Source organism: Myiozetetes cayanensis, unplaced genomic scaffold (genome assembly GCF_022539395.1).
Source record: "Myiozetetes cayanensis isolate MyiCay16 unplaced genomic scaffold, myiCay2020 scf13, whole genome shotgun sequence".
In the NCBI taxonomy this organism is placed as follows: domain Eukaryota; kingdom Metazoa; phylum Chordata; class Aves; order Passeriformes; family Tyrannidae; genus Myiozetetes; species Myiozetetes cayanensis.
Genome location: NW_026086937.1, coordinates 10,438,806 through 10,452,499, shown reverse-complemented (window position 1 = coordinate 10,452,499; position 13,694 = coordinate 10,438,806). Strand labels below are relative to the sequence as shown.

At 46.9% G+C, this 13,694-nt stretch overlaps 1 protein-coding gene across 1 annotated transcript in view; it reads left to right on the top strand.

The window, feature by feature from the left end:
* Nucleotides 1-226: 226 nt before the first annotated feature.
* DGKD (diacylglycerol kinase delta) overlaps nt 227-13,694 on the top strand; it is a 57,572-nt gene continuing 44,104 nt past the window's right edge. Inside the window, 1 exon segment of the mRNA XM_050307975.1 lies at nt 227-388. Within this exon segment, the coding sequence (XP_050163932.1) occupies nt 227-388 (162 nt within the window).

Genomic DNA, 13,694 nt, shown 5'->3' with positions numbered 1-13,694 from the left:
GGCGGTTCGCGGGGGCCGCGGAGGGGCAGGGGGGCCGAGCCCGGTGCGAGCGGTGCTCGGGCGGTTCGCGGGGCCGCGGAGGGGCAGGGGGGCCGAGCCCGTCCCGTGAGGGCGGCCGGACTCCCCGTCCTCTCCGCCGCCGGCAGGGGGCGCTGTGGCAGCAGGCGGGCGGTGCAGTGCGCGCGGCGGGCGGGGGGGGCGCGGGCCGCGCCGCCGGTCCTGCAGCATGGCGGCGGCGGGGGCCGGGGCTGCGCAGCCCCAGCCCGGGGCGGGCGCCGCCGCCAGCGCCGCGCCCGAGGAGTCGTCGGATAGCGAGCCGGAGCAGGAGCCCGGCTCTCCGCAGAAGCTCATCCGCAAAGTCTCGACGTCCGGGCAGATCCGCCAGAAGGTGCGTGCGGCGGGTGGGGGCCGCGGGCAGGGCCTCGGGCTCCCGGCAGCGCTGCGGCCGGTGCTGTCTCCGCGTCTCGCTCGGTGCTGCCGCCGCCTCCCCCTCCCGCCCGGCACGGTCCGCGCCGCCGCCATCCCGGGCCGCCGCTCTGGGAGTCGCCAGAGACGTCCCCCAAGCCTGCCCCGGCGGTCCGCCACGGAGCCCCTTGAGCCCGTCCCTCAGGGAGCTGCCGGCGATCCCCCACACGCCCCCGCTCCTCTCCTCCCACAACGACCCCTCAGGGACCTGCCGGCGACCGCCTCACATTCCCCCAAACTGCCCCTCAGGGATCGGCCGCTTACTCCCCCAAACCGCCCCTCAGGGACCAGCCAGCGACCGCCTCACATTCCCCCAAACCGCCCCTCAGGGACTCGGCCATTTCCCCCTCACCCGTTGCTGGCAAGCAGTTGTAATTTAAGTGTAAAGGGATTGTGTAAAGGGTTTTATTTATTCCCACGTTTTCGATGATACCCCCAGCCACCCCTCAGGGACCTGCCGGCGACCCCCAGCCCACACCTCAGAGACCCCTTGAAAACATGCCCTATGCTTTCCATGGACTTGTGAAACCCAAAATGCCCCGTAGAGATCCTCCTAATGAACTATTTCTCAGGTGCTCTTTAACAGCTGCCCCCTAAATGCCCTTCAGCATCTGCCAGTGCCCCCCAGACTGCCCTCTGGGACTCCTGCAATTGCCCCCGACCACCCGGCCGGTTGCCATCCCCAGAGTGCCTCTCTGAGCCTCCCCAGTTCCCCTGCCCAGTAGCCCAGCTTAAAGGGCCATCCTCTTCACAGTGCTCAGGTTCAGATCTGACAGAGAGCTTTTCTATCCCGATCAGTGTGCCCAGGCTCAGCAGGACACTGCCTTACCTCTTTCCTTCCTTACTCCCTTCTCCTGTAATATTTTCTTGGAGTCACAGAAGTGAGATTTGGGCTCCTGCTCCCTAGTGCTGCACTATGCTATCTGGTATTTGAACTCTTAAACGACATCCTGCCTCTTCCCACACCATGAGGCTGCATCTCCCCTTTTCTCCCCATGTCACAGTTGCCAGGGGCTCCCCTGCTCACCTTCCGGAGAACTCCTGCACATCCAAGCTGTGACTTCCTGTCACATTGTGCCATTATCACTTTCCAACACCCCTGCTCCTGTGGTCCCGTTGGACTTGGCACCAGTCACTGGCTCATAGAGCTCTGCTCAGAAAGGTGCAACCCTCGCTGTTCTTCCCTACAATCAATGTGTTCTTCCCTCAACATCTTCCCATCCTTTTTGTGGTTGCAGCCCAGTTTTCCCCATCTTACACTGTGCTGTTTTACCTTTCTGTAGCCACATAGTGATGCTTAGCTTTTCTGTCTGGTCAAACAGGGATCTTGGAGCTGGTTAATCTTTGTTCTCAGCTTTTTCTGTCCTGCTTTGCCTTCCGGGTAAGGTAACAGTCCTTTCCACCAGGATTCCCTGGCCCATGGCTCGTTCTGGAACAATAACACCATTTTTAGGGGCAGTACCAGCATTCTTCAACTACAACCACAGCTGTAGTTCCTCTGTATTGTTACTGTAAGAGAAGATGCGAAGATTTCCTTCAGCCTTAGGCTGGGAACCACCCATAGGGAGTTTCCCTTTTCTGTACTATTTTTATTATAGCAGCATGATTTGTCTTTGTAGCCATTAAGCTCCTATGTAACTCTTGGACTGTTACGTGATGTGTTTCTGCTTAGAAATAGCAGGTTAGTCACTGTGCCATCACGTGCCTTGTGATCACCTTGTCTCTGCAGTGTGGGCAAGCACGGTGCAGCTGTGGGGATGCAAAGGCTTGCTCAGCACTGGTGCTGCAGCTCAGTGTTGCTCCTCTGGTATTCGTAGCAGAGTAAATGTCTCTGCATGATGCAGTATCTGAAGCTTTTTCAGAGGGATCTTCTTCCTGCTGGCTGGTTTACCCTGCTTTCAGACACAGAGCCTGTCGTCGTTTTACTGCTCGTTGTTGTTTTGCCACGCGGGTCCTGGTTCTGCAGCCCCCGTGACAAAGCGCAGCCTTACCTGGGGACACGGCGGGGCTGCTGGGTCTGCAGTGTGCTGCTGGCACTGCTGCTGGCTTCTGGGGCGAGGCACTGCAGGGCTGGGCTGTGGGTTGATTCTTTTGGCCACCCTAGGAAACCCTGAAGCCCTTCAAACCAGCTGATGTTCTGCATCAGGCAGATTTCAGCTGTACTGTAGCACCAGGTGACCTGAGCCAGTCTGTTAATCTGTTGAGAAAAAAAATAAGACTTTTGAGATATTTTCCTGCATACAGAGTGCTGAATAGTAAGAATTTGTCTTGCTGGAGATTGGATGAACATTGTGATTCTTAACACCACTTGTGGCAGGGGTCTCATGTGGAAAGGGAGGAAGGATGCTCTAGTCTGTTTAAATGGTGGTATTTGTGATGAGACACAAAGACTTCCTCAGTAGAGTGAGAGCTCTTGCTCCCAACAGGATGTTAGAGATGCTAAGATGAAAGGTGCACTGGATTGTGCTTTTGTTTGAATATAGCAGAACACGTCTCCCTGTCCCTACTTAATCATTTTCCCTGTTTTACATCGCTTCCTGCATCAGCATGGCTGGAAAAAGCTGAAACCAGCCACTTGTGTATGCAAACATAAACATGTGACAACAAGGATTATAAACAGATATTGTCTGCAGCTCTTAAGGCTCCTGTGTGTTAATCTGCAGAAAAACTTTGACTAAACAGTGTCAGATTTTCCAAGTAAATCCAGGTATTATGGTACCAAGGATTGATTTGTTCTGTTGCATGTCGCTGTGTTGTTGTTTCGCCATTGTCCTTTCTACGTGCTGCTGCATGTACGCGTTTTCCTTGCCTTCAGGGCAAGGAGCAAAGACAACTTTGTGAGTAATCATAGTTTTGATGAGACTTTGAGGAGCTTGCTTCCTGTGTAAAGGCAGACCTAATTCTGAATTTGTCTGATGAATGACAGAGTGCAGACTACTGTACACTGTAGAAGCTGTTGGACAGGTTCTCTCACAGTGACAGTGAGAGATGCAGGCAGACTTTTACTGCGGCCTGAGGATATAAATCTCTTCTGACCACATCTTTTGCTGCAGTTAGCTTAGGATCATGCCTGTAAGTACAGCTAAATCACCATAGAAGCTTACTGTTATCACAGCTTGAGTGCAAAGTCTGCTGTGGCCATGGAATTCCTCAGAATTTACTTGTTTGTCACAGTTGCAAACACTTTGAAGGTATGTTCTCCTTCCACTGGTCCTGCCATCTGTTTTCCTAAGAAATGCTTTAAAATAAAGCTGCTTTCCTGCAAGACCATAAAACATCATCAAACTTGCTTCTGAGCCCAGAGGTTGCTCATCTGTGTTTGGCTGAAGTAGGTTGGTGTGGTAGTAGTGGAGCAAATGAAATTGTTTAGATGTTTAGGGACTGAGAGCTCAGTGTGCAGGGTCTGAAGGCAAATCACAGCTAACATCTCTTTAGCTGAAAAATCTGTCCCTTGTGAGGCAGAGGGCAGAAGGAAGAGTGGAAGGCTAAGTGTGCCTGTTTGGTTTTAACTAGGAAGAATTTTTGAGGCTGAGAGGAAGGTATAAGGGAACATGTTTAGCAGTCTTTTAATGATTATTATTCTGGGGAAAGAAGAAAACCTCATAGGATCAAGTATAGCAGGTGGTGTGGCTGCTCTTGTCTCAACTGGTGAAGAAACAGAGGCTGTGTAACATGTCTGATCAGCCGTTCTGAGACCTGTCAGGCTTGTACCAGCATCCACCTTCAGTGTGCTGCTTTTAGCCCCTCTCTGTTGGTGCAGCTGCAGAAACTGTTTGTGGGCTGAGGTAAAGTGTCTTTGAAAGGATGGGAATTAGGAAGGAGATGAAATAAACTAAGAGAAGGAAGATACATGTGAGGAGAGGCAACAGCAGGACCTCGCTCCCACCTCCTAAGAGTGCTGAGGCCTCAGCTGGAACCAGCTGGAGTGGTAATGTTATCTCATTGTCACTTGGCATGGAGGAAGGCACAGGAACATCCAGAGTGGTCCCGGGAGCTGAGAGTGTGAAATGGGGGGGTACAGCACCTTGTATGAGCTCTGACAGTGAAAGGTGCTTCTTGCTTTGAACCTGACCTTTCACTGCCAGTGTCACGTTACAGTCCTCGGAAAGCAGGAGAGTGGATGGACAGGCCACCTTCCTGTTCATTCATCAGTTTGTGGGACGTCTGCTGAGCTCTCAGTTTGTTTACCAGACAGGATTTCAGCAGCGTCCTTGGGTGGCATCAGGAGGACTTCTTGTTTAGACTAGTTCAATCTAAGTTCTGTTACTTTCACAAGCAATTTCTCTCTAATATTTTCATTTTTATAACCATCTATCGTTGCCTCGAACTTTTAAAGACAAGCTTGCAGTATATATTTCACCAGAGTTGCAAACAGAGCGAGCAGCAATCCAGACTGTCTGGGATATTGGAAGCTGTCTAGCGCCAGTGGCAGAGATATGTCAAGTTAATTTATACTACGAAAAGCAGGATAAATTAACTGGTACTGAGCTTTATGCTGGGGTGGACAGACTGTTCAGTATCTGCAACAGCACGTTTCTGATCTCTGTGCTGTGTACCGGGTACAGATGATGCCTTTTGTGCTGTGGGAAGTTGTGATCCCCTCTCTGATCAGCAGCTTTGAGGTCTCAGAGCCACCCTGCAACGTAAAGACAAAAAAAAAATAAAATTGAGAGGAAGCAAAATGTTTCTACTTGGTTTTGTGCAACTTTCCAGAGCAGACTGAGTCCTCAAACACATGATGGACAGCATGGGCACAGCTGAAGAAAGCTCATTTTGTTTCTTTTTTTATTGCCTATTAGATAAAATGTCTGTTCTATAGGTAAAGAAGTGTTATTTTTATATCTGGAGGGCAAATGTTTTAAGGTTTTCTGAGATGAGATTAGACTGAGGAAATTGGAGAAGTTTATTAGTTTGAAATGCAAGCATTGAAAGAAGTATTATGATAAGAAGCAAAGTATTTCAGCAAAGAGACATTATCAAAGAAATATGCAACAAATGAGGAAGGAATTTTCAGGAATTTATGGCTCAATTCATATTCTGTCTGTGGCATCTTCCACTAAAACATAGTGAAATGTCTGTCTGGTTTTGGTTTACTGCCTTCTAAGAGTGTCTGAAAGAGGACACTTCAGGAACTTCATGTGTCATACATGGTGGTGGCTCATGCTTTAATCCAGGTAGAAACTGTGAACTTCTCGCTTAAAGAGAGGGAATTGTTGCAGAAGAGAAGGTTTTGTGATTGAACAGAAACTGAACATCTTGGGCACAGGTTTTGAGGACATTAATTTTCTTGGATTAGCAGCATGAACAGCCTGGTTTGTTCTCTGAGCACTAAGGACAAATTTAGGGTTGTAAACTGAACGAATGTTTCTGTCCCTCGACTCAGTCTCCATTCAGTTTTATCTGCTCTTTGGGCTCATCTACTCTGACAAATCCGGGAAGTTTCCCAGCACTGTTTCCACTGGTGTACTGTGAGTTTGCCTCGCTGCTGGAGAGTTTTGAATGCTGTATGAAAGCAACAGCTGTTACTTCCTTCTTTAAAAAAAACCCAACCCAAACTAAAAAAACTCCACCACACAACAAAACAAAGCACAAAACCACACGCACTTGTAGCATTTCTCATTCCTTCTAACTATAGATCAGGTTCCAGGAACTAAAGAGCTAACATTCAGCTTGTGCATGTTTGGAGAGCATGGGTTTACTTAGACCACATTGCTAAAAAGTAATTACCAGGCTACTAATTATTCTCTCAAGTAAAATTACAGACAAAATAAAATAAGTATTAAGTGTCTTGGTTTGATTTTCTTTTTTTTAAATAAAATTAAGTCAAATATTTAAAGTATTTCTCCCTATCCAAACCCTGTTGTTACAAAAAAATCATTGTTATTTTACTTTGGAGTAGTACTGAATTATAAATGCAGACCGTGAAACGTGTATCTCCAGATTACCTGATTAGGAAATCCAGTGTACCATATAAGACACTGCATAACTTTACCTTCTTTAATTACAAATCCAGTGGGTTTTTTTCTAAAATAGCAGATATACCTGCATACATCATAGGAAGCAGAAGTGAGATAGAGAGAGGGGTTTGTATTTCCTTCTCCCGGGAAAGCTTAAGGTTTGCCCTAAATATTGGCACAGCAGCACTGGAAATTTCACTGTCCCAAGTGAAAAGCACCTTCCTCTTGGAGTGTGGTTTTTTTCAAGATTTCAAATGTACCAACCATTATTTGAAGGAATTTTTTATTAACTCTCCACTGAAACCATTTGTTCCCCGCTTCTTCCCCACTAAGTGGTTATTGCTTCTTGTTTCACTAAGAATTTATGTCTCTTAAAGAAAGCAGATGCTTCTGTTTGGTTGTGCAGCTCCGTGGGATGGTTGTGCAGGGGCAGGTGAGCAGCTGGGGCAGCAGAGTGGCCCTCAGCACCTGCCATGGTCGGGGTCCCTTCCCCACATTGTGTCTCCAGCGCTGCAGAAAGCGGAGCTTTCTGTGCATGCCCCGGTCAGCAGAGCTGCTCCTCTGCAGCACAGCCAGTGCTTCCCCAGAGTGCAGAGCTTGCTGTCTGCAGTTCCTGGTCCCCACACATGGGCAGGACAGCAGTTCCACTGAGGAGGGCTAAAACTATCTGTCCTCCCGTCATCCAGAGAGGAAAAAAGGGGCTTGCTGGCTATAACGTGACAGCTTCCGAGTCAGCTAATTGATTAATATGGAGTTACTCCATTTGGGTTCAGAGCAGGTATTTTTGTTTCCTCACTGTCTTATTGCCAAGTTGAAAAGTTTTACATCTGATACCTGTTTTGATGTTGTGGTTTGCCTGTTTTGAGAAAGGAAACGCCCTCCTGACCACATAATATTTGCGTCAAGCGCACTGTACTGGGATCTTGCAAGTTTTAATACATTTCTCCATGAGATTTACTAGCAAGGAGAAGTGATACCACCGCAGTTTTCCATGGGGAGAAGGGAGTCACACACTTCTTGTATGAAATGCACAAAATCACACAGGGCATCCCCAGATCTGGGAACTGAGGCAGGTGCTGCAAGCTCCGGGGTCACGTTGTGACCTGTGGGACGGCCACTGTTGCTGGTCCTTGAGTAACAGAAATGCGGCTGATAGAAGGTGGAGGGTGAGCTGCATGTTCTTCAGACTGCTCCTGGCTGAAGCAGGGCAGAGCACTCCTCTGAGAATGTGTAAGGTCTGTCACTGAGATTTTAATAGAAATCGGGATTCTGGGAACTCACCTTCTGTTCAGCTGAAAGTTAACAAAACGGTGTTCCCAGGGCTGTACTCGTCTTTCTTGTTGTTGCTGGTGCTGGTTAAGATGTCTTGGCATGGTCAAAGGTATTTGCAGGACATTAAAACAGGGAAAGTGGAAAAACAAATTAAAAGCTTTGGAGTATCCTTTAAAAACTATGCTAAATAGATGAGGAAAAAAAAACTTAAAAGCATAGGTTGTTTAATACATAAATATGGAAAATCTGATAGTGACGGTTGTTACAGATGAGATAAAAATAAATTTAAGATACCTAAGTATTAATTAAATGGTCAAAGACCAAAAGCTGCTTTCTTCTCTCACCCCATTGGAATACCAGTTGGAGTAAAGGGATGAGGATTTGGCCCTGCCTCTACCAGTCCCTACCAAATAAGTCTCCTTGCAGAATTCAGTACCAGAGTTGATGGGAACCCAGACACAGTGGGAGGAAGCTGTCTTTCTCTCAGCCTCCTCACCGTAAGGGCAAAGGATTCAGTTTTCTTCCTCAAGGTGTAACTTTCGCTTTCCCATGTCCTGAAGTTCCCGTACCGGTATTTGCTGCTGACTTTTCCTTCCTATTTGGCGAAGATCTCCATGACGTGTAACGGTGTGGGAAGGATGGGGTGGTTATGATTGTGAGGACGAGATCCACAGCTGTATTCTGGCTGTGCTTTCCCTCACATTGACTGTTCCTGTGCTTGCACCCATCGTGCCTCCCCAGCCCGACACTCTCATGTCAGATGGCCCTGACAGCCCATTATGGTGAGTGCCCAAAAAATACCCAAGCAAGGGGTGTAGTTGTGTATGTGTAATTTTAGATGGTAGAAAAAACAACTGTCAAATTTGACATGTTTGTTCTTAAATGTATAAATTTCACATTTAATTAATACCCTTTAACATTTTATTCCATTCTGAAGTTTTCAAGTAGCTTTTAAACTGTTGCCTTTTTTCCTTTGGTTATCTCTGTGGATGACTTTGAGCCTTTATCTTCCAACTTTACTACAGTTTGACTGGAGCTTTGTTCTCAGTTCCCCTCTTGAGATAAATGTGCTTGGGAAGGATGCCTGGAGCCTATGGAAAGCATACTGAGGGCTTAAGCAGTTAGCATGCCAGGAGTTGTCCACTTGCTCACTTATCCCAAATCCATGTACTGGTGTGTTTTTCATTCTCTCCTCTAAGTAGCTGACCAGGGTATTCATCTATTTTAAGTACTTTGCTTGGAGCTCTCTGACTGAGCTCATTTTGCCACAGAGCTGTGTGATGATAGGCTGTATATTGTGTTTCCTTTCCCATATACCTTTTTGTATGCTTTCAAATTTGCTTTCCTTTGTGAATTTGTTCACTCTGGGTCTCTGACTGTGCATCCCTTTCAGAACAGTCATTCAGAACAGTAGCAGCTGAATGTGGTATCAAAAAGGAACTGGTTCAAAGACCTGTTCTTTGTTTACTGGCCGCAGCATTAACTAATGAAGAATGAAGTATTTGAGCATTTGTCTTTGCCAAGGCAAATTCAAGCCTTTTCAGTATTCATTTGATACAAACTCCTGTTTTTCACTGCTGATCTGGAGGATGAGCTTGCATTTCCTGTTTCAGTGCCCTTCAGTGCTCTGTGGCTGGGTCCCTGCTCTCCACTGTGGACTCTGCTGGCTCAGGAGTTGCAGGGAGGCTGGAGGAGAGCTGTCACACTCAGTGTGGAGTTCAGCTCAGTCAGCAGAGCTGGAGTTACAGAGAGGAGCACTGGGAGGATGGCTGGTAGGGGAATTTTTGCAGGCTTTCCCATGTGGTTGTATAGAGGTCTGTGCTGTAACCTCTCGTGGGTGCTTCCCAGTTTATAAGGCATAGGTTACTAAAGCAAAAAGGTGTGAAGCAGTGTGCACTGAGGGCCTGGCCAGTGCCCCCTTCATCAGCAGAGTGCTCGGCTGCTGGTACTGCATCACTGGCTCGCTACCCCAGCTTCTATTTTGACATTTGATTCCTGTAGCTGACCTCTGATTTTCTTTTCTTTCTCCCTCTTCTGGAGTCTTTTGGTTGCAGTGAGTTCACATAATGTCTTGCCCTTTGGATACCAGTGAAAGAAATCTTAATGCCATTTTTGTTTTTTCAAGAGCCAAGTGCATTTAACATAGAACTTCCAAATAGGACTACACAACCTGTAAGTTCCTTGTGCTCCCCTATAGATCTGTATAGGTCTGTGTGTCCCATCCTTTGAATTGCTGAACTTATCCAGATTTCCCCCCTTCAAGCTTCCTGGAGTTAATTTCCAGGGTGTGACCACTGTCTGGCGGAAGGATGTTGCTCTCGGATTAGCTTGTTAACCCCTACCCTCTTGACCTTTCATGTCTTATTCTGTGGGGTTTGTTAGATTTATTCCTGTAGTTTCTTTGTTGGATTTACTGTCTTTCAGTTGATTTCTAAATATTTATTAGTTCCGTGTTTATTACCACAAAGAGCTTTTATGAAACCAGGTACTAAAACTGTTTTACCCAAAACAAGGTACAGCACTCCAGGTATGTACCTGCCCTAGTGTGGCAGGGCTGTCTGGCCATGTTTAAGCAGCAACTGCAGATCTACTCCCATTTTTTTGGCCACAGCTTACCCAAAATCAGGGACTAGCTGAGGTAGGTTTGTGGTGGGGATCAACTGTCTGTAAAATTCCCTGGTAAGCACAGATAAAGATAGCCCGTCAGTTCCCCATATGCTTTTGTGTTTTGTTTTCTCCTCTGTGCATTTGGTGCTTTCTTAGTTACTTCTTGTTTGCCATCAGCGCCCTGCTCAGTGTTTTATGGTACATGCAAATAAAAACAGTGTGTGCCCTGAAGTTTTCACATTCTGAAGACACATGGAGAACAGAGAAATCCAGATGCTGAGGACTTCAGGTTTGGGTTTCTTTAGTTGCTGTTTTGATAGTTTGGAATGATTTTGCTGTTACCTTGTACAAAGTTCTTTTCCTGCATTGGAAAGAAATACCAGTGGAGCAAAATGTTTGTTTTCGATATGCTCACTGAATAACTGCCCCTAAGAATATGTCATGACCTCAGCAGTAAAATAGGGTGCATTGTTCTTCCTGTGTCTGTATCGAACACGGTTTGGACCTCTCTGTGTCAAGGGACACTTGCCAGCCTGACAGGTGGGCATGCCTGACAGTCACCCTCAATTGGGCTGACAGGGCCTTGTTGTCCAGATTAGGAAATCAATTTTATCAAGATCTCTACTTCCAAATGGGGCAGTAAGCTTAGGCTTCAGGAAAGGATTGTCTGCTCCTGTGTTTCACATAGTGAGCAGTAGTGTGTGCAGGAGAACGAGGGATGTCATCTGAAAGCAGCTGAAATCTGGCGTGGTTGTTCCTGACTTTTAGTAGAACCACTCATGTTATCGGTATAGAAAACATTTAATCTGTGTAGGCTGTCTCTGACCTCCTGATGTGGGTTACTGGGTGCAGAGACACCTCAGATGAGCCGTGCCACAAAAAACACAGCTATGTCTTGCTGTTTTTGTGAATGGCTCTTGTTAATCTTTTGGCTTCTTGTTCTTACGAGGTGGAACTGTGGGAGGGGGAAGCAGTGAAGCACAAGTCCTCAGTTTAAGTCCTCTGAGATGTTTGAAACCATTCCTGTTGACAAAACTTTTCTTTCGTCCGTTCAGGATTAGGCCTGCACCCATTTTGACAGGAGAAATCTGAGAACATATTATTTCTCTTCCTAAATGTCAGGTTGTAAAAGGGCGTGAGTTGGGGGGAGGGTTGTGTATTGCTTGCCGTGAACTGAATTTTTTTCTGCAGGAAGTTGCTCTTCTTCAAGGCCGAACATAAGTAGTAAAATGCTAGAAATTTCCTAGGCCCTGCCTTTCAGCTGTCTAATTCTGTTCTTTGCAGACTTTGTAAAACTCTCTGCTATGTGCAGTGTTACTTTAAATTGTTGGGGGTCTTTACACTGATTTGTAATATGATAGAAGGGGGTCACTGTTGAAACCAGTAGCACATCATCTTAGGCTCAATCCGAGAATTCATTTTTTCACAGTGTTGTCTGCCCATGGAATGCCATGCCACAGGACACCACCAGAGAGGGACCCAGCTGGATAGAAAGCAGTCTGAATAGTTCCATTGCAAACAATTTTTGTATTTATCCTGGATAGGATGCATATAATCATATGCCTCATAATGTTTCAGGGCAGTAGGTTTTCCTGTAGGATCCAGTATATGACACTGAAAATAGATTTAACTCTGGTTTTGTTCTGGGAGAAGGAATTTCACTTTTATCTTGATGAAGTACATACCCAATAATCTGATCAGAGTAGGTCCTCAATTAAAAAGCTGCATAGAGGCTGGTGAGCAGAAGTAACTGTTCATCTCCCCCCTGATCTTTCATTTGGTGTCACTTTGCAGTCAGGTCCTTTCCCCAGTTCATTTTCTCCTGCTGCATTCCTCTGCAAGTAGCAAGTCCTTTGGCTGTAAAATCAGAAGGGAGGAGGAGAAAGGCAGCAGCGTCTGCATCATTTTATAAAGTCATCTTGATCTTATCTATGGCCCTTTCCGCCCAAACCCACCGCGCCGTGTGCGGAGTGAGTGCCTATAAATAGCGGCGCTGCTCTCGCAGGGCCGGGCAGAACCAGCGCCGTGTTTGCTCTGAGCAGTGCAGCGCTGCTGCTCTGGCCTCCCGTGTCTGAGCTGGGGAGCTGAGGTTTTCTATACATAGAGCCTGGCAGTGACATAAATGCCGCTTAGGGCGGAGCAAAGTGACCCTGGGATTGTTGCCTTTTGGCAACAAAAAAAATAAATAAAAGAGGGTTTAAAAGAGGAATGGAGGAATGCTGGTCTTGTGCAGAGGTGAGTGAGCCCTGCCGAGGTGAGGGAGCCCTCGGAGCCGAGTGGGACTGCTGAGAGCTGTGGGGGAGCAGAGGCCTGGTGGCTGCTGGTGGGCCGGGCAGGAGTGTGAGCGGCCACAGGGCCACTGCCTGAGCCTGGGGAGTGTGGGGTCTGCCTGACCCCATCTAACCAGAGCTGTAAATAAGCATTGCAGCAGAGCTCCGAAATCTCCTCCTGCAAGTTGCTGTTTTTTCATCAGACTCCTGGCTGACTTGGTATCTTAAGACTTTGCATCCCAGGAGTCTTCCCCAGGATTTTTAGTTCCTCTTTGACTTTGGTTCAGGGCTTTGCAGAGTTCAGTACCTACTTTCTCTGTCTCATTTTTTAATTGTGCGTGTTTTTTTTCTCCAAAGAATCCAACAGATCGCTCCATGTTTCTGTTTTAATCTGGAAAATCTCCTGCCACTTTCCCATTTTCTTCCCTGTAAAAAATGAACTGCAGAAATGTGTGATTTCTTTAGCATGGTAATTTGGATGCTGTTGCTTTACGTTTCTCTTTTATACTGAGGTACTGAAAGTTAAAGTAACTCATCAGAGAGACATTTATATGTATATATTTTAGTGAGCCTCCACAGAACTGGGCAGTGCTGTTTGTTCCATTTGACATATGAAGGAGGGAGACACAGAGAGTGAAAATTGCTTTATAACTCATAAAAAGACCATGACAGATTAGGAGCAGGAATGCACTTTCTCGATTCCAGGTGAGTGCCTTCAGCTCTGGGCTTGCCTTTGGGATAATTTCAGCAAGGGATGCTATTGGGTCAGTCTTTGCACTGCATTTTCTCTTACACTGAGGCTTCAGACTAAGATCATGGCTGAATTTCAGATTCTTTACGTCACACCAGCTCTAAGGTGGTTTAACATCTTGTTTCTGGGTATCGCTGTAGTGTGTTTAACTTCTGGACCCTAAAGCCACTCCCAGATGCCTTATGGGTTCTTAAAGAGTATTCCTTCTGCTGCATCCCTGCTGTGGCAGGTGGTGGAAAATGAGCACCAAGATGCCTTCCAGTGAGGGCTGCAGAGTTGTGAAGAGCTGATGTGGAGCTGGCAGTTTGCTGGTACGAGCTTGGTCCGGGATGGTGTGTTTTCATTTTCTGTTTGCACTCTGCCGGCAGTGCC